The sequence below is a fragment of the Falco naumanni genome, chromosome 13 (assembly GCF_017639655.2).
Source record: "Falco naumanni isolate bFalNau1 chromosome 13, bFalNau1.pat, whole genome shotgun sequence".
Classification (NCBI taxonomy): domain Eukaryota; kingdom Metazoa; phylum Chordata; class Aves; order Falconiformes; family Falconidae; genus Falco; species Falco naumanni.
Window position 1 is genome coordinate 25,382,571 of NC_054066.1, and position 20,753 is coordinate 25,403,323.

A 20,753-nucleotide genomic window follows, 5' to 3' on the forward strand; every position below is an offset into this window, starting at 1 on the left:
AGTTTTTCCTAGTCAGGCTTTCCAGTGGGTAATTTAATCTTATCAAATGCAATTACTTGTGTGGAATGCTGACTTATCAGACTTTACGTAGTTTGGCATGTAAGGATTTTCTTAGACACATTCAGCAGCTCCCAATGGGACAGTGCAACTGCAGGGTGAGGTGACGTAGCCCTAGAACAGGCGGCTACTCATCACAGAGATCATTTTGTGCTTGAAAGGAGCTGCAATATGCATGCTTTGAATAATAAACTTCTTGTTATGAATGCTTCCTATTCATCTGGACTTATTTAACAAACTGCCAAAGACAATATTAGCCAGATATGCAGACACAGAACTGTTCTTGGTATTTGCAGAGTCAACATGAAGAACTGAAGAAACAGCATGCCGACCTTGAGGAGGATCACCGAAAACAAGGAGAAGAGTTTAGCAGAACCTTCAGCGATCACAAGGAGCGATACTTACAACTGCAGCAGGAAAAAGAGCAGGAGATCTCTAAGCTGAAGGGTATATGTAACGTGCATCTGGCTGCCCGTATTAAAATGTGTAGTCATCGTGTTTTGTGTGATGTGAGACAGAAAGGCATTTTCTCTGTTCTTCCTAGCAGGTCATTCATGTACCTTCCTCCTGATAAGTTACAGTTTAGTCTTCTGTGACCTTCTGTGGCCTCTTTCTGAAATCTGTTCGTATGTGTGCTTGGTGTTTCTGTCTGTATTAGAGAAACAGTAAGAAACACGGCACTTAAAAGCCCATCAAGTGCCAGAGGCTGACTTATCCAGGTTTTCATTTTTAGTTCTAAGACTTGTATAAAACTGGAAAAATCGGTTTGCCTCTACTTTTTTTTTTTTTTTTTTTCAATTGAAAGGCAATCTAAGAATGTTTGTTATTTCTCTCAGGGATTTAATTGTGCTTTTTTATGAAGTGACTTTACATACATTTTAGACCTCATTTGCTCTACATGTATCACTTTGTCTGAAACATGTCGCACCTGTACACCTGGACGATGAAGTATTCATTATTTACTCTTGGCATCCAGTTTCCTATTAAAGAGATTCTTTGCAGTTGGCAGACCTATTCGGTCCTAATTACACAACTGCACAGAACAGAAGGATGGGGCTCTCCCCATCAAGGGCCTTCAGCCACTTTCTGCCATGTGTCACTAACACATGAGTTAGTTTTGGAGCTGTCTGCAGTTTTGTCTGCACAGTATTTTGCAGGCAGAGGCTGTGTTTATTAGCTCTGCCTTGGCACCGCACCAGCGAAGTCATACAGCTAGCTCTTGGACTGAGCTGGATTGCAGCCTAGCAGCTTGGAGTGTGGGAAGAGCCTGCCTGTGTCTGCTTGCAATATTCCACATCAACATAATGTAAGAAGTGGGAAGAGGAGCCCCTCTCCCTGGTCCCAGAACGTAAAGCTTTTTACGTATGCCGGCCATCTGGGTGCTTCTTCCAAAAGAATGGCTTAGTCCTACCACAAAATTCTCACTCACCAGATGCGATGTGGGAGAAGAGGGGAGGGTGGCTTCCTCTCTGCCTTTTAAAGATTCAGATTACCATAATGAATTTTGCTGTCTGCAGGCCCCAGTGTGAAGAGCGATGCATAATTCCAGTTGCAGACTGGGTGCACTAATATAGATTTTAACCAAATTTTACAACTTTCTGCTTGAAAATGTAAGGTTTTTATAGGGCTGGGGAGAGATTAACATAAACAAACCATGCAATTACTCTAATCCATTTTTATTGTAGTAGTTCTGTGGGATTTTAGGTGGTTTGTGTTATAGTCTTAATTTTGGTGTTTAATCTGGTATTATAGATCTGACTGGGTTTAAATTCTGTATATCATTTCTTTTAAACAGAATCCTTATATAACTTACGGGAGGAGAACAGGCAGTTGAGAAAAGCTCACCAAGACATTCACACCCAGCTACAAGATGTCAAGGTAGGCTTTACTTTGGGGAGAACTTTAAAGACCTTTAGGAAAATGAAACATTTTCCCAAGTTTTAACAAGCCAGAAATGGGCTATGCTGGAGACTTAGAGTTTCTGATATGTGGCAGAAAGGAGAAGAATATGGCTGAACTGGATTTCTTTTCTTTTGCCACCTGCACTTTAGGTACATGCTCATTTGAAAAAAAAAAAAAAAAAAAAAAAAAAAAAAGACGTGTATTTAGTATAGAAATTGGAAATTTGATTTTGCAAGTTAAGAATTGGGTTTTGGCAATCTAAGTTTGCTGAAATTAATGTTTTCCAGCTGTTTTTTAAAAAAGTGTTCATCAACATCTACTGCAACTTCTAACTTTATTTTATAGTTACGCAAATCCTGGCCTCCAAGTTTTTTTCCCTGGCATGCACGCTTTCCCTTTTTAAAGTACATTCCGTGTTAAATAAATAAATGCTGTCATTCCAACTCAGGATTTTCTTTTCGAAATAAATCGAATGATCTTCCTAGTTCAGAATCCCCCAGGCTACCTAATTTACGTGGAGAATGAACTTGATGTGAAACGTGTCATGTTCTTCTTTTTGTGTAGCAACAGCATAAGAACTTACTCTCCCAACACAACCAGCTTGTAGTGACTCTGGAAGACCACAAGAGTGCGCTAGCCGCCGCACAGGTCAGCGAGGCGAGCCGCTCCTGCGAGCCCTAACCTTCTAACACTTGTTTCTCCGAGTCCAGCTGACTGCAATGCTGTGCATGTAGCCGTTCGCATGGGGAGTTTGCAGTCAGCACCATGCTGCACACTGCAGGGAAATGCATGAGTTAAAGGGTTGCTTTTAAGAAGAAGCTGCAACAAATCGTAGGGCTGTCGGAAAATAAAAAGCTATATTATAGGCCCAAGAATGCATGTCTTACTGATAAGAAGAGTATCTCTGCTTCCATGAGAGCTGTCAAATACCTTTCTTTCTCTGTCTTCTCTGATAGAACATCTGTTAGTTTAACATCCCACACTGACATTCACATGTATCACTTAGAAAGACCTGGACGCTGGTGCACTATAAAGTCTCTTTATGTGTATGGAAGGTTTATAAGGCTATATACATCACTGCAACAGACGTAGAGTATATAGTATATATGGAGGAACGTAAACTGCAGGTGGAATGTAAATAAGTTTAAAAGAAGCAGAAGCATTACCTTTCTTAAATGGGATTTTCAAGTGAACCCTCCGTGAAGCGCAGACTTTGCTAGAGTGTTGCAGATTCAGTCAGCTGTGCCAGTACAAGCTGTGTAGGCCACTGGGAATCTGAAAGTAGAAGTAATGTTGGAGCAGAGGAGGACTATTGGTGAAAGATCAGAGGGCAAGGCAATGAGGCAGTGTAAAGTTATTTTTATTCCTGACTAATTTTCTTAATTTAAGTGTTTTTACAGTCCACAAAATCATTAGCAGCATTAAAAGCATTGGGTCTTCTTTTTTTCCCCAGTTCTGTTTGTCGGGCATGTCAATATGTGTAGATACTCAAAAATAGTGAAAGACCAGGAAAGCCCCTCATAGACTAAATATATGAAGGATCTGAATTTCCAGCACTAAAATATGCTGGCAGCTAATTTTAAGCTCTTTTCCCACTGGCCACGTTAGGTACTTGGTATGTATTTGCTAATATCTGAAATTCCACAAGGGCAGATACAGGGTCTGATTTAAGGTTCACCAAATCCAAAGGGAACCTCCATTTAGTTCTCCTGGCTTTGATTCAGTTCTTTAATTAGAAAACCTGTGGCGCACAGAGCCTTTCTATCTGCAGCCAGAACGTGGCATTTATCAAAGGGAGAACCTTTCCTTCAAGAGAAGGAAGGTCTCGCACATTCTTTCAGAACAGAAGGTATTTAGCACAGTTGCCTAGTTTCTCCTGCAAACCAGCTACAGAAAGTTCACAAGGGATTATTGCTTAGAAACACAGCTCAATAAATGACCCCTCTATTTCGAAGTGTATTCTAGACATTAAATACTAGTAGTCAATACTGCAATAATGAATCTGTGACCTGAATCTTTAAGGCATTGTAATCTTTGTACTTTTCCATAGCTCAAGCAGCCAGACAGATTCATTATGTATTTTTATAAACCCTGTCTTTCTGCCAGTATTAATACCTTTTAAGCTATGGCCTTGAATCACGATGTTCAGCTTAGTGACTCGTGCAAGTGGCATGGAGTACCTGATTCTGATCTGGACGTGCACTGTTTAAATATACCGGTGTATTAGTCTTTCTGCATGGTCAGTGAGTGGAAGGGGGGGGAAAAAATAAAAATCAAGAGACCTGCATTTTAGTCTTATGTGAAGTAAATACTATTTTTTCCTCTAAAATTTCTTATTGGACTCTCCAGCAGTTAATCAGGAAGCAGAAGTATCCCTCTGGAATGACAAGAGTAATTGCTGTGCATTCTGCTTTGCTTTTAGGCCCGTCTGTTTTAATGGATGCCATAGTCTTTTGAAGATGCTTCGAGGTGCGTCTAGCTTCAGAGCTGGTACGCATTGCATCATGTCAATCTGTAGCACTGTGGATATTGTTCTGTATGAGTATTATGCATTGTACATCAATGCATCATGCGTGTCTGCTGTACTATTGATTGCTATGATACCACATAACACACAAAATGACGTACACAGTCACCAAGTGGAACCTGTAGCCAGTTTTTAAACTGAATTTTTAAAAGGATTATGAAATGCACCTCTGACTTTAAAATGGGTAGTAAACACACCCACCACCTCCACCGGAGCAACAGAGAAACCCTTTTGTGGGTCACCACTTTTTGTATATGCAGCTGATTGGCTTTTATAAATCCTGTCTATCTCAAAAATTTTACTTTATAACATACTCTTCCTTGTATGTCTGCTGTATAGACAGGGACCGGTGTACCAACCGGTCTGGATTCTCATGGTGGACTTCAGAGCTTTTGAAAGTATCCTAATCTTGAACAAAGTTAAACAGCAAATCAAATTACAACATTTTACTGTTTCGTTTCAGGAAGACTTTAGACATTGACATTTTCTCTCTTCTCCTTTTTCTTTTTTTGCTCTTCTTTTTTTTTCCTTGCTCCTCACCAATGGTGTACTATGACTTTATTTGCCTCAGTACTGTATGTTGGCTGTTGTCTCGTGTAACACCTGTCTAAATGTTGAGGATTTGGCATTTTCATGACGTGTATATATACTTTAAAACTACTGTTTCTGAAAGAACTGCACTTCTTTCTACCAGTAAAGGAGAAGTTGTGGTGCGCTTGATTTCCCTAGCTTTAGTCTGCCAGGAAAACTGCATCATCCCCTTTTGACAATTCTCCTGCTTGGCATGAATAAGACAAATCTTTCTCTTTGTCCCACAGAGATTTTTCCAATATACTTTGTATGCATGTGCACTTTGGCTGAAAAGATCGTGATGAGTCGTTATTATCTAGTGTGTGGAAATAACCAATTTTAAAAGCTCCCATCCCTTCTTCTCCCCGGTATTTGCTCTAATATGAATATTGAGTCTTTCTACCATGTGTCTTGCCAGCAAGCCTACTCCAAGGTGACTACGTTTTATTGAGAAATTGATTTGAACATACTATAATTAATGTGTTGACTTTAGTCCCAGGTGGAGGAATACAAACAGTTGAAGGACACACTCAACAAAATGCCAAGTTTCCGACAACCTGAGAAGTTAGAACGACCAGATGAGCAACCAGAGGTGCGAGTGGCGTCTCCCCGCAGTGACCTCCCAATGCACCATGAAACCGTGGCTGAAGAGCATGAGGAGGTATAAAGTACTGACTGGCTACAGATGCTATAGGAAATGGTTCTTATTCAGCAAAATACTAGCTCTGCGCTTAATGTCTATTAGAAGCGTATGTTTAATCGTACACTTTTGTCAATTCTTGAGTAAAGTGGTAAGGAACAGTTTAATCTTATTGAGTAGTAGAAAAAAATACATTCACGAAGACCTTTTCTCATTACCACTTTAAACTGGTTTATGTAAGCTGCTTTAAGAAGTTGCTAAAGATCTTAATTTTTTGAATAATAAGTGGTCTCTATAACTTTAGATATCTCCTGTGTTACAGAACAAGCTTTAACAACTTCTGAAGAAATTGTCTTTTCATGTGTTTTATAAAGTTCCAGTTTCACTTAAGTTTAGTATCTTTAAAATTAACACTATCTGATGTTCAAAAAGAAAAAAGCAATGTTGTGGTTAAAATCTAGAAGGTACAAAACCAGTTGTGGTTTTGTTTGACAAGAGTTCTTGGCCAGCAGAACCTACAGGAAATAAAAATACAAAGCTTTGTAGATACAGGATTGTAGGAGTTTTTTGTTCCACTTCAGATAAAATGAAGCTTAACCGACTTTATGATGCAGTTGTACAGCACCTTGCCTAGCTGTGCAGCGCCAAGAATCAGGTATTGATACCGTCTGGCGGGAGGCTTAGCTTGTTCCAAAGCAGGCATTTGGTCCTCCTGATAACAGCTTCGCTACTGCAGGCTGGAGTAAAGGCATCCGTATCTGGTCCTTGGCTCTCTTGAAAATAAGTAATCTGTAATATCTTGTGCACACGTAATCTTGTGTGATTTTTGCAGAACGAGAAGCTAAAAGAGAGAGAAGAAATAAATACCCAGGAAAAAGAAGATGGAGCTGAGCCTTTTCATTTGCAAAGAAGGGCTAATGAAGGCCAGCATACCAAAGAACTGAATATCCAGGAGCAGCAAGAAGCTGGAGAGGATGACGAGCAACGTGTTGATCAAGTTGAAGAGGAACGCAAAAAAGAACTTGAAGAGGAAGAAATGGAGCAGGCAGGTCAGCCTGAGCACTTGGAGGAGGAACAAGATCAAGTACCAGAAGAGCATGACTGGAAAAAACAGGAACAGAAGGAAGAAGAAACCAACATGTTGGGCGATCATCTTCATTCAGAGGTATGGAGCTCTTTTCTACTAATTGATTAGATTTGCTTTTTAAATTGAGGCATCTCTTGCGATTGCTGGCAGTGCATTGCACTCGCCTGCTTCTAGGTAAAATCAGTGTCATACTTACAGAAAGTTTGGGATCTGGACCACTCGCTGGTTTTTAGAAAAAAATTACCATCATAGAAAATTTGGGACTCCAAGCACTTGGATGCATAGGTTTCAGACTCACCGTCAGCATACATGTACCACAGTGCTGGCCAAGTGCAGCTTAATGAACATTAATTCTGCTGATAAAAAGCAACAGATGGAAAAAAAGAGCAGTCAGATTGAATCTCATCTCCTGCTTTAAATTTGAGGCCTGTGGTGGCTGATGGGAAGAAGATGAGAATGAGACTTATCTTCATCACTGATGGAGAGCTGTCCTGCCTTACTAATTCGATGCATCTCAGCAAATTGCAGTGTGTTTCCTTGTCAGATGTACCTCCCTTCTGTAAACACATTTCCATCTAAATGTTCTCTGTCGTTTGACAGGAGGTTTTTAACTGCAAGATGAACGTGACTAAAATAGCCAGGGGAAATCAGTGCATAGCAATGGCAAGTCTTGCTCTATGCAGCTCTAAATAAAACCTGCAAATCCTGGATTTACATTCTAGATTGGATCTCCAGTGGAGAATATATTTTACTGATCTCACCTTAGGCTTTGTAAATACTTAGTCTCCTAGCAGATTAATTGTATGACTCCGCTGCGATGCGAAGCCGTTGTTGAAGAGGTGCAGCGGGTTAGAACAGCAGCAATAGGTTGAGCTGTGAAACTGCAGTTAGAGTACTGCTGACTGTAACAGTGTCTCACTTAAGGCTCAAAGCAACCCCGATTGAAATTACCAGGTAAATCAATGGAAACGTATTTTCTGACTTAATTGCCAGCCATCAAAACTTCCTTTACTGGTAATATCTTGGTGGGTTTATCATTATCGACATGTGAGAAAAGCATGCATTCCTCCAGCCCATTATCTCCTCTTCCTTCCTCATGTCCTCCACAAACACCCCAACATTAAAAACGATAATTAAACTTTAAGCAGAGACAAGAAAACTTAAAATAACTTTGCTGTAATTTTGCCTATTGCATGTAGCATCTGCATATTTTTCCTTCTTGATAGGGTTCTGCATGCTTGTTTTTGATGATTGAAATTATGATTAATCTATGACTAACACATTTCTTTGACAGATAACATCAACAAAAGCTGTAACAAAAAGACATAAGCCAGCTTATGAACAACAGCTAGAGCAGCAACATCTTGCAGCCCAGAGAGCAGAGGAAGCCAGTCAGCTACGGGAACATCAGGAATCACTGCACCAGCAAAGGCTGCGAGGACAGCTATTACGGCAGCAACAGCTTCAAGAAAAAGAGCTTCAGCTGCAGAAGCAGGCAGAACAAGGAGAAAAACTCTATAAAAACCGGCTCAGGTTAGATTCTTTTACATGAGTTTGTCATGGTCTGTGCTCTAGGTTTTATGGCTTCCACCGTACCATCTTTGAAAAGAAGGTGGTTTAATGCTATAAGCCTTGACTGCCCAGAAACTAAACTCAGTGAGCCTCATCTTCTTTTCAAGGATAAATCTTACTGCTATTTTAAGGGGATTTTTTCCTTCTTTTTTTTTCCCCTTTTGCTACGGAAGCCTCTGAAGCCTGGAGTAATGAGTGCACATTGCCATGTGCATCCTTGAGAGAGGTTAGGGGCTTCTGGAATACAATGCCCCTTGTCTTAAAGCTTGCTTTAAATTAGTAATTATTTTCCACTAAGCAGCAGTGACGATCTTGTAGTACTGAGGAGCTCCAGTATCAGATATATATGAGGGCACCTACGCTAAAGTTTCTCTTAAATGTGAGATACTGTTTTTAAGTAATTCCACAAGGACTTTCTGGACAAGAGCAGCTAGTATTATTTGCGTTGTAGAGATAAAATCATGATTACAGGAGAAACCAGCATCCTGACAGCATCATAGTGTTATTGTGAATGCAGTTATGTTCATGATATTGGAGCTTCTACATGCCTTTCACCCTGCCTGTCGTGTTTCCTTATGCTTCTGCTTAGTTTAAAATTAGTCTAAATCTACCCTCTTCTCGTTTAAAACCATTACCTCTTGTCCTATTGCAGCTGGCTCCACTAAAAAGTTTGTCTCCGTCTTTCGTGTAGGCTCCCTTTTAAATACTGAAAGGCTGCAGTAAGTTCTCCCTGGAGCCTTCTTTTCTCTGGGCTGAACAACCCCAAATCTCTCAGCCTGTCTTCATGGGAGCAGTGCTCCAGCCCTCTGATTGACTTTGTGGCCCCTGGACTTGCCCTTGGTGAAGTCCTGTTGGCTGTCTTGAATCACCTCCCTGTCCTCCACGTGCCTTAGCATAGCTTCTAGGAGGATGTGCTCCGTGATCTTCCCAGGCACAGCGGGGAGGCTGGCAGGTCATGGTTCCCAGGGCCCTCCTTTCTGCCCTTTTTAAAAACAGGTGAATGTTTCCCTTTTTCCAGTCTGCTGGGACTTCACCTGACTGCCACGATTTTTCAAATATCATGGAGAGTGGCTGGGCAACTACACCAGCCAATTCCCTCGGGACTCTGGGATGCATCTTGTAGGGTCCCATAGACTTACGTCTGTACAGGTTCCTCAGGTGGTCACAAACCTGATCTCCTCTTCCAAAATTCCACCAGTATGACAGAAATACATGGAGAAATACAAGCAGAGAAGGTAGCACAGTAGGACAAGAAAGTCTTTGTTCTATAAAGTATATTTCACAAAAGAGGATGCGAGAAAACATTAGGTAATAGAAAGCTAAACTGGAACCCATTCTGGCAGGAGCTGGGAGAGGCAAAGATGTAGGATGGTTTGTTTATTAAAGCAGAAACATGTTTTTTTGAAACTAAAATGATGTATTGGCATTTAATTTCCTCAGCCAACAGGCCCATTATGATAACATGGACCATGATATCGTACAAGGGGAAGAAGAGCAAGGTATTCACGAAGAGGAAGGAGGTAAGATACAATTTATGTCTTTACCATATTCACGGGTTCCCTGTGTACTGCCTTTCATGCGAGATTTTAAGATTAATTTCATATCCAGTTTGGATTCAAGTAAAATATAAACTCACAATTTAAAACCAGAAACTCAAATAATACTGGCTGAACTGAGTGACATACAGGAATTACTAAAGATCGTATCCACGTTCTTGACAGTAAAAGTGTCCTTTTGATTGAGCTACTAGGATAGGGCTTTGTGTATCTTGGTTACGTTCCTGGCTCTGCCTGCTATTTTGTTTGATCTCTTCAAATTATATAATCTTTCTGTGTCACTTTCCTGCTAGCAGTAAAACAATTTTGTTAGCGCCTTTTGTTTAGGTAAGCTCTTTAGGTAAAGGCTGCCTACTGCTAAAAGCACGTATGCAAGCTAGTATATAGGGGACCTTTTAAAAGGCTAACTAGAAACTGCTGTAATACAATAACAATATAAAATATTTGTCAGCTTATGAACGCGACAACCACCACCAGGATGAAGGTGAAGATGATGATCAAAATAATGCAAATGAACAGCAAGAACCAGAGCATCAAGTAGAAAATCAGCAGGCTGATGAATCAGTGAGTATGAATTAGGATGCTATGGATTGGAGTTGTTACTGAAGTGAAAACCCAAAAGTCTCATCTAGTATAATTGCATGTTACAGAAATAAGATGAACCAGAGGTCTGCTAGGAAGACAAGTTTGACAGTTTAAAACTACATCTAAGATCTATTTAAAGTTGTCCTTACTGATTTGGGAAGAAGTCAGAAAAAGCTTCCTTGTTGGAAGCAAGTTGGGTTTTTTTCTACATTCCTTTGATTTGTACTTTAGGTGGAATAAAGGATTTGGACTTAGCTGGAACCTGAACAGGTCAACTTGGATTCAAAAAAGTAACAGGAGCGGTCAGTCAGAAAGAGCGGTGATGCTATTTTTCACGCTGAGTTTAGTTAAGAGGTTATGAGCTAACTCAATAGCCACTGGAGCCAGCTGGAGTCTACAGAAGAAGCATGAGATCTTGAAAGAGGTCATACCTCAGCACTAACACAGCCATGATGTCGATTAGCCGGAGATCTGGATGCAGAATATTCAGTCCTGCACCTTCCCCCAAGTTCCATCTTACTTGGGGTTGTGGAACACCAAGCATATTGTCTTTACTTCCTTTCCCCTCAGCAAATTAAGTTGTATAGCAGATATTTCTAAAGAATCTTTAACTTCTCATCTATAAAGATATCAGAAATGTTTTTACTGAACGATAAGCAGAAAGAAAATGCTCATTTTCTGAACCGCAAAGTACGATGACAAGTGAGTGTTGTTTTCTTTTGTTTTATTATAGGAGTAGACAAGGTCAATATTGCAGGACAGACTGGTACTAAAAGATCACATCAGCTCTTTCGAGCCATGAGCATTTAAACTCTTATCTTTTCTCACCTGGCCTTATCAGGCATTGTCAGTTGTCAGATAGTCAGTACACAAAAGGAGTTCTACAGCCGATGTGAAAAAGTCATCAGATTCAATCTGTTTCAAGCAGCCAGGTACCCCTACGCAGTGCTGTCTGTGCTCAGTGCTGCAGTACTTTTTCTTTCAGGAACTGACACTTGTGTATTGGGTAGGGCTTGATCTAGTGACCCCTGACGCCTGTGGAGAGATTCCAGCTGGTTTCAGCAGGTCCGGAGCTGGCTCTAACATAGCTCATGCTAGGGTAGCTTTCAAGGGAAACGGACTCTGACTGTGAGATAAAAATATGTATTTAACATTCACTTCTGAAAATTACAGAAGGCAGCTGTGGAAGATTTGAATCCTGCTGATGACCCCAACAATCAGGGAGAAGATGAATTCGAGGAAGCTGAGCAAGAGAGAGAAGAAAATCTACCTGATGAAAACGAAAAGCACAAGGAAGCCAGTCAGAAACAAGGACACCCAGGAATGGAAGAGCACCTAGTGGTCAGTAAAAGGAGAGGAAGCACCTATAGGCCCTCTTTAAGGATAGTATAGCACAGCTTGGTGAGAGAACGCTGAACTTTGGTTGTTTGGGTTGTTTTTAAGATCTCTTAAGCCATACATGACAGTGCAGGTAGAAGTGTGGAATCCTTCCTGGTGATGGGCTGGCATGCCTTTCATCACCGGCTCTACCCAGCGAGGCTCTGTAGTCCCGTCGTTCAGGGCCCCTGTATTTACCGTCGCACAAGCCCCTGCAAGAGCACCCGTTCATCAGTCCTCGTGTCTTTGCACAAATCCCTTCCGTGCCATCAGCGCTCAGCCAGCTGTAAGCAGCAGCGTCATTCTCCCTCTATGGCCGTTCCAGGGGAACCGTGTTTAAACTGTAAACTCCTCTAGGCAGAGATAATCGGTATTTTTATGGCATTGGTCTTTAATGGTGTGAATATTTCATTGTCTTCCTGCTTAGTATGGAAAGTCTTGCTTTATTCTGTGAAGTGATTTTTATTATAATTATTCTGCTGTCTATTTTTTAATTTAGGGCAGTTCTAAATCATGTAGCCAGGGTATCATTAATACTAATGAATGCACTAAAACTTCTTATGCTATTATTGTTACTTTGGCTTTACACGAAGTTTTAGTTCCAGAACAAGAAGCTTTAACCTTCCGTCTTCTAAAGTTAATAGACATGAACATGGAACTGAATTTTTATATGATCTTTCTGCAGATGGCGGGAAATCCTGACCAGCAGGAAGATAATGTGGATGAGCAATACCAGGAAGAGGGAGAAGAGGAGGTAAGAAAACAGACATAAGCATACATGGACTCGGGTAGCACAGCACATCACCGTTAACATTCACCGTTGGTGTCTTTTGTAAGTGCCAGATGAACCCAAGTCACTTTGACTCTAAGAAACATAGGGTGTCTTTGCCATTACTCTGCTGTCCACTCCTGGACACTGTTGGTGTTACTCGTGCTTATGTGCTGCAGTTCATGCAACAGGGTATTAATTGTGCGGTAACTGAAAAGATTAAGCCTTTGACAACGCAAGGAAGAATTCCTGAAAACCTCAAGCCTTCTGAAGGTCACTGAAAACCTCGTTAACTTTGCATCTCTAATCACATGCTGCTGTTCCAGGCAAACTGGCTTCCTTGGCCAGCTACTTATTCCTTAGCTCTGACTTTGATTTATCTGTGCTCCTCCCAAGCAATGCACGGTCTGTAAGCCCCTCCTATTGGTGGAGTCAGTCAGGAGCTGTTAGCACATCGCTTTGAACTGGAGGGGAAAACGAGGGGAAGGGCCTTTTTCCTCCCTGCGCTGAATGGCACGCTCGTTATGCATGCGCTAGCATAAGCTGCCCTGCAGTTCTCCGATACGTACCCAATCAATTGCCATTTTCTGCTTCCTACATAATGATTTACAAAAAGCAACAGGAACAGCTACTCATTACTCCCTTGTGGGGAACACTTTGTCTAGATTAGCTGGTGTGCACTTGGGATCCACTAGTTCAAAAGAAGGTTACTTAAATCAAACAAGGCCGTGAGGAACTGGGGGTAGTCGGCCTTTGGCAACTGCTCTTTGGCTTACAGGAAATCATTTAATATGTTCTTGATAAAGGACTATAATACTTCCAGTAAGCATACTGGTCAAAGAGTGAGCAGTCATCGAACAAGCAATCAAGAAAGAATTCAGATGCTGTAATCAGGAACAGATTCTGTAGTAGGTGGGCTCAAATATTGTACCTTGCTGCTGTTCAGATCTTGCCCTCATATCCCTCAAAGTGATGCAGGTTCGGTGGCTGCCCTTCTGCTGGCAGCACTTCCTAACCCCAGAGAGCTTGTTCACCAGCAGCTTTGCCTCCTGTTGGAAGCAGCTGCTGAACACACTCTCCTGCTAGCGGTGTTGTTGGGAAGGCTGTTGCTGTTGCTGCTGCGGAGAATGACAGCAGCTGCTAGCAGCAGTCTGGTCCTCGCTCTGCGGCAGGGGAGGTGGCAGCACTGAGTGGCGAATGTTTCCCAGCCAGGTGAAGGAGCTTTTTCCCACGGGAGGGCTGTACAGCCTTACAGGAGGAGCATATGACACGGCTCGCAGGACACCCTTTGGAGCAGAACGCAGAACAGCATTCTCCGAAAGACAAGTTTACTTTGAAAAGCATAGCTCTTTGAAAGCTGCACCTAAAGGGACGTGGAAGCGAGGGAGAGGGCTGAACCAGAAAATCATCGAGGTTAAAAAAGACCTTTGAGATCATCAAGTTGAACCGTTAACCCAGGGCTGCCAAGTCCACCACTAAACCATGTCGAAGCGATAGCTCAGGACCTGAACATCTGGAACACAGATTCAGCATGGCCTGCTCTTTCCAAGGGTAGAGTTGGGAGAGATTCTTCTTCGCTCCCAGTCCTCCCTTGCTCTTTTGTGGCTTTCCAAGAGCAGTTGGCAGAAGGAGCACTCAACTGCTGGGAAAACGTGGACAAAGTTACCATTAAATATGTGCACTGCATATGGGAGCTGAAACAGTTGTAGGAGTCCAGGGTGGGGTGGAAGGATCGGTATTGTCTCCTTGCTGCATCATGACTCTTACTCTGAAGGACAAGGAAAAAATAATATATATCTGAAGTTAAAACATGGAATGGAAATCTGGAAGTGTTAGCTGATGATGGGAAGGTCTGTGAAAATGGTACTTAAAAGTGAAATATGCTCTCAGAGGAAGTGAGCTTCCCCATTGTTGGGTGGTTGGTTTCCACCTCTCCATGCCCTCTTCTCCCTCTCTTTCAATCTTCATGCTGTAAAAGTGTCGCTGTGAAAATGCATACATTTATGCCACAGGCTACTTTTTTAAAGGAAATTGAAATATACAGAATGTTTCTGTACTTTGTAGATCCAGGAAGATTTGACTGAAGAGAAGAAACGAGAACTGGAACGCAATGCTGAAGAGCCATATGGTGAAAATGATGAAAATGTAAGTAGCGTATAAACCCACAAACTCCGTGACATGATTAAACACTTAACATAACTGCGATCATGTCACAGTGCCATTATATAATAATTTTGTAGTTTGCTTTAGAGCATAGACCTTAAAACTTCATGCTGTCCCAACATGCTTTTGCTCATCCTTCCACCCCCGCATCAGTTCCTGCTGCCTGGAGGCCTTTGAAAATCTTTCCTGTTTCTGTCCATCGGCTTTAACAACTCCAGCTGACAGTCATTCTTCCTTTCCCTTAGCTTCATCTCATCAAAAATAAACTGTAAGGAAACTGGCAGATGCACTGACTCTGCTGTTCTGGGTTTGTTTGTTGGGTTTCCCTCCCCCCCAATCAGGCAGATGAAAAGAATAACAGAGGAGCAGATCAAGAGCAAGAAATGCAAGAAGAGAACAACCAAAAAGAAGTTCATGAAGAAAATTACGAGGAGGAGGACGAGGAGGAGGAAGGCAGAGCTGTTGCAGCAAAAACTCGTAGACGAGGGGAGATGTAGTCCTCCTCTTTTTTTTTTTTTTCCAGCACAAAGATTCCTGTGTGTGTTTGTTCTTTATTTTTTTTTTTTCCAAAAAGCCCAACAACTTTTTTAGGATATTTAATTTCCCAAAAAAGTTTGTGTTTTACACTTTTTACTTTTCTATTAGATGGTCTCCTATGTTTATATGAATACGGTATTTTGATACTCTAGATTAGGATTTCTTTTCTATTACAGCTGTACATAAACAGATGTCCTATAGGTTTAATTTTTTGTAATTCTGGGCATGTTTTATAAAGGCCATTTTGGAATACACTCTTACCTTGTCCAGGTCCGACAGATGTTTGGTCTGAATTTGGACGCGTTCACCATCTGAGGGAACATACCTAGTGCCTAAAGGCCGTCGACGTTAGTCACCCCAGCTCTCGTGGTCTTCCCTGGCAGCTTTGCTGACTAACGGCTGGCCGCTGCCTGCCCCGGGCAGGATCTGCGCTGCTCGGAGAGGCCCAGGGGTAGTTTCATTCCTTATAATCTCTTGAGATTCTTCAAATCCTTGCGGACAAGCACATGCCTAGCTATTTGCAGGACCAGGCCTTTTATAGGTGCAGAACTAACATATAAAATATGCAAGTTTTACAAGCCTTCAAAATACAGCCAGGTTAACAGCTGTTAATTTTGGCAGCTGTTTATATACAGTTAAATTATGCATTTATTTTAATGAGCATGCCTAGGTACTTCAATTACATGCACTACATAGCAGATAATGCAAATGGTGGTATGCTGAGATGAGGTGTGAGCTAGGAACCAATTTAGACTTGAAGATCCATTATGCCAAACCAAAACACTACAGCTGTCACGTGAATGAAGATTTATAGAAGGAACACTTTTTTTCTCCTAGTTAATATATATTAAAATATTTGACCGGAGAAATAAAATGACATTGCCTCAGTGACGTGCTTTCTGGAGTCCGTAGAGAGGGTTAAGGCGTATTAACTGCGTCGATACGCTTGGTGCAAGATGTTGAACTAAGGCCTTTACCTTCTTTTACTTATTTATATTTAAGTCTACGCTGGAAGGATTTCTGTGTCCCCTAGTGTGAAAAATCAGACTAGGGAGAAGTCCCACAGAAGTTTTTTTGAACAGCCAACATCTCTAGCACTGCATGCTGAAATGTAAGGGGTGGGGTGGGGGGAATGACAAAAAAAATTGTGCCTTGGTGTAGGCTACTATGAACATAATCACGGTGCATGAATATATACAATATTTGTATTGGTACAGACCCTAGTTATTTAATATATGTTAAAAGGAGAACGGGAATCTGGATTTCCTAGGCTACGCCCCATTGCTGGAAATGAGGCGCACAGTAGCTCCCCATGAAAGTGTGTGTTAATATATAAAAGGAGAGGGTTTGGGATTTTTCCCTTTTTTAATAATGATGCATAGCAATGTTTTTAGTTTAACTTTTTATATGAATGTAATTTAATTCATTTTTCTACTAACTCAATTATATTATGTTTTATAGCTGGTTTCCATTCTTTGCAATTTTCCTAAACGTCCCAGACACAGTGCTTATGTTTCATAGGAAGATTTTTGTCAGCAGGTATTTTGGGTTTTCTAGTTACCATAGATCAGATTTACCTTATGTATAAAAAAAAAGTTTACATGATACTGTAAAATGTATAATATGTACATAATCTTCAGAATACAATTATTTTGGTAAATTGGCCTGTATTTTTAATGTCATGGTTGCAGTATTTAATTATTTGAGGCATAATAAAACTTGACTGCAGTCAATAAACTAGAGTATCGTTACTGATCTTTCACCAGTGTGCCGGTGTTTTCGTTCACGCCGCGTTAACGGAGCGCAGCGGAGAGCGGCAGAGGGAGGGAGCTGGCAGCGCCGTGGCGTGTGGGTGAGGGGCACCCGGGGCAGCACCAGCACCGGGGCCAGCTTCTGGCGGGCTGGAGGTGCACTCTCTAAACCGTTACTGCGACCGAGGCCCTTCTCCAGCTGGAGCACCAGAGCACCTCAGCCTTCTGGCCCCCCGACAGGGGCACACAGACGGGCCGGCTGCCCTCGCTCCTGCCCACCCCGCGGGGCAGGGGCCACCCCCGCCGTCTGTGTGGGGCCGCTCAGGCCAGCGGAGCCCTTCCACAGAGGGGACGGCTAACGGGGGCAGGGAGGGCTCCCAGTGCAAAGGGCTCCATCTTCTCACCGTACCTAGCACTTACAACAAGCCGGACGCTTTAGGCACGTGTGTTAATGGCTACGGCACGGCCTGCAGGGAACACGGGCCCCTTTCTGCCACAGTGCAGAAAAAGCCACTTCCAAAGTCACCTGTGGGTACAAACTACCTGCCGGCACAGCACCTCTGCACCAAAATAAGCTGCTGCTCCCCCTCCCCCATCGCCTCTGCAGTTTGCTGCCTACAGCCGACGCTTGTCGCGCTGGCGTGCAGCCCCTCTGTTAAGCCGCTTTGGCGATGTCCTTTTGCCTACTCTCAGGCTGCAGGGTTTCACTCGGGTGACTTGTGGCTCCGGCCAGAGCCCAGGGAGACAACAGAACTCTGCCCAGAATGAGAAGCTGCAGAACAAGGGCTCCTATTGTGCGGGAACAAGGCAGCACTGGCAGCGGGTGCAGTGTTTACTTCAGTAAGCATAACGAACTCACAGCTAACACAGGCAGGCCAAGAAAGGTCTTAATGAAAGCCTCTTCTGTCCTTAATCAAGGGCCTATTCACTTTGGGCAAGAGTTACTTGACTGAAGACCAACTTTCCGGGAAAGACTCGAGGCCTGGCTGACGGTAGCGCTGTGTAACCTCTGCAGCGCCTCGGCCACCGCTCCAGCAGCGGCTGCCGCTGCTTTCCCACGACTCCCCGGCCAGCGCCGCTCCCTGCCAGCGGCTCCAACTCAAAACACAATTCTTTGGTTCCAGTAATTTGGCAAAAGCCAAGGCAAACCACACGAGACCTTGCACTGCTGCCTGCTCAATTGCTGCTCGCCCTAAAATGATCCCGACCTCTTTACCTGACACACGTCACTTAGTGCCAGGCCCCGCGGTCCCACCCGGTAGACGAGCTGGTGGTGGGAAGGGGGACCCACATGGCAGGTCCTCATTGCCCTAGGATGTCTTCTGGGGCACAGGGAGTGCTGAATGCTCTGCTAAATCAAGAAAGTGATGTTTGTGACCTAAAAAATAAACTGGAGACGGCGCACAGCTCTGGCGCTGTGGGCATACTGGACAGACGGCAGAGGGAAATGCTCTTTCCCAGTTTTACTGCTCACAGAGCGCGACTCCCAGCATAATGTTGTGGCAAAGAGGACTAACGAGAGTCCTGTGCCAACGGTGTGAAAGTACAAACTCAAAAGGAAAAGTTACATCACTTCTGGCTTTGGCAGCAAGACAACTGGTATTGGCGTGCTGTGACCAGGTCTAGCCTCCGCTCATATCAAAATACTGGAGACTGTTCAGGGAACAGGGTGAGAGCGACAGGAAAACTTGGCGTATAGAAAGAAAGTTTGTGCTACAGTCAGCTCAGGAAAGAAATGTCAGGGTGACTTGATTTGTGGGCTAGGAGAACTCACAGGGGCAGCCAGCCGGTGAGACGGGAGTCCTCAGCCTCCCAGTATAACCCAAAAGTAAATCCCACAATAAAATTTAGGCCAGAAATACAGAGTAAATGTTTGGCAGTGGAGTTAGTTAGTCATGGCAGCAATTTTTTTAGAGGCTGTGATGAATTCTTGATCACTAGACATCTTTGCAAAGTCTTTCTCGTTCAGCCCCAGCTGGGGCATCACAAGATAAGCCCTACTGCCTACGATAAATTGAAAGGTCAGTCAAGAGGATCACAACAGCATGCTCTAGCCATAAAATACATGAAACAATAACACTCACTGCAAATAATCAAACCCAGGGGAATTCATTCTGTAGGTCAGGAAATCCTCCAGTGGATCAGATACAATATTATGGCGCCACAACTCATCTCAGTAAAACAACTGCTCCTTGCCACACGGCCTGTCACAGCTCTGAGTGTGTTGGGGAGCTGGGAACCACTTGCAGGCAGAAAGCCACCACGCGCCGTCAGGGAGCTTCTCGGCACCAGCAGGCAAGCAGCACCCAGTCTGGGTTTTGTCCACGTCTAGTAAATGCCACCACGCTAACCTAAGGCTTGATCTAACCCCAGCTGAAAAGTGAGTTAGGTAGCTCTCCTTTAAAGCACACATTAGGGGGGGGAAATATATATAAAGTCACTGTGGTGAGGAATGAAACACAGATACACTTGTCATTGAAGCACAAGCTAGTTTCTGACAAGTTTAATCCATTTTTGCTACAGGTTTTTATGACAAAGGAGCCGTAGAGCGGTTATTGCTAAAACCAGCCTTCGCTCAGCTGCTCAAGTCTGAGCACGTACAGCGTGTTTGCTGCGTGCACAGAACTTCTTACTCTGCTACACGCAGGAAAAATTTGTACTCTTCCAGCCAAAATATTTTCAGGGTGAAGGGAATAAGAAACCCAAAGCTGTGTATCCAGAGCAAGATAAAAAGTTGCCTTCAGCGCACCTGACATCACCAGCTTTCAAACACATTTCCTTTCGCTTCCACAGTACTTGCTTTAATAGTTCTTGCTGGTTCAAATGCAAAATTATTCGTTATTTTCTCCTCATCGCTTTTAAAAGGGGATAGAAAAAACCCAAACAACTTTGCCATATCTATTAACGAAGGATTTAAAAAATTTTATTAGAAGTTCAGCATATTAAAGGTATTTATCAGCTCTATTATAGTCAGGGATTCAACTGACAAAATTAGCAATGCCTTTACTTGTTCCTACATGCTGACATACACAACAGAAAATTCACAGGCACGTTGAGAGCAATAACCTACGATGCCTTGAAACACAAGCACTGCACTGCAATGTATATTTGTTCTCAAAGCTTCTTCTGCCTGCAAACCTCAAATCATTATGAAAAAAAATCCCGGCTAAACAGTATCTTAGGGAGAGGCAGAGAGGCAAGGCCACACAAGTGATTTGGGAAAATTGTCAAGAAGAACCCTGAGAAGAGAGATCAGGCTGGGCCCCAGTTCGGCCCCAGGGTCCTGCCATACCCTCTGACCACAATAATCAATATTACACTGCATCTTACGCGTGTCTCAACCACAGAGCAAAATGGTCTTACCAGTTCAAAAAAATGTTCTGCAACAGGCTTTTGACCTCTGGCTGATCTCTCACTATTCTAGTCTCACAGCCCTCGCTTGTACGAGTTGCTGCCCCCCCTTGCATCACCCCGATGCCAGCTAGGGGCTATGCTTTCCCTAAGTTCCATTCCGACATTTGAGCTGCCTGAATTAATGCTCCATGAAAGTTTCAGAGGTGGCAAAACTATCAGGACATTTTTCGTCGTAAGGGCTGTGTATGTCAGCCACGTATGTGATCACAGCATCACGCGGTGCCTTGGAAACACTCCTGGTGCCCT

The 20,753-nt window shown here is 42.9% G+C and overlaps 1 protein-coding gene across 5 annotated transcripts in view; it reads left to right on the top strand.

The window, feature by feature from the left end:
• GOLIM4 (golgi integral membrane protein 4) overlaps positions 1-17,104 on the top strand; it is a 35,953-nt gene extending 18,849 nt beyond the window's left edge. For 2 of the 5 annotated variants that reach the window (XM_040612833.1, XM_040612832.1), the window contains 12 exons: positions 354-504; positions 1,853-1,935; positions 2,524-2,607; positions 5,550-5,717; positions 6,529-6,861; positions 8,078-8,316; positions 9,796-9,875; positions 10,363-10,475; positions 11,670-11,837; positions 12,559-12,627; positions 14,707-14,787; positions 15,147-17,104. In XM_040612833.1, coding sequence (XP_040468767.1) covers positions 354-504; positions 1,853-1,935; positions 2,524-2,607; positions 5,550-5,717; positions 6,529-6,861; positions 8,078-8,316; positions 9,796-9,875; positions 10,363-10,475; positions 11,670-11,837; positions 12,559-12,627; positions 14,707-14,787; positions 15,147-15,302 — 1,725 coding nt within the window. In that variant the 3' untranslated portion in view covers positions 15,303-17,104. Of the gene's footprint in view, positions 1-353; positions 505-1,852; positions 1,936-2,523; positions 2,608-5,549; positions 5,718-6,528; positions 6,862-8,077; positions 8,317-9,795; positions 9,876-10,362; positions 10,476-11,669; positions 11,838-12,558; positions 12,628-14,706; positions 14,788-15,050 lie in introns of all 5 variants that reach the window. The other 3 variants (XM_040612835.1, XM_040612836.1, XM_040612834.1) reach the window with 3 other exon arrangements.
• The last annotated feature ends 3,649 nt before the right edge of the window (positions 17,105-20,753 follow it).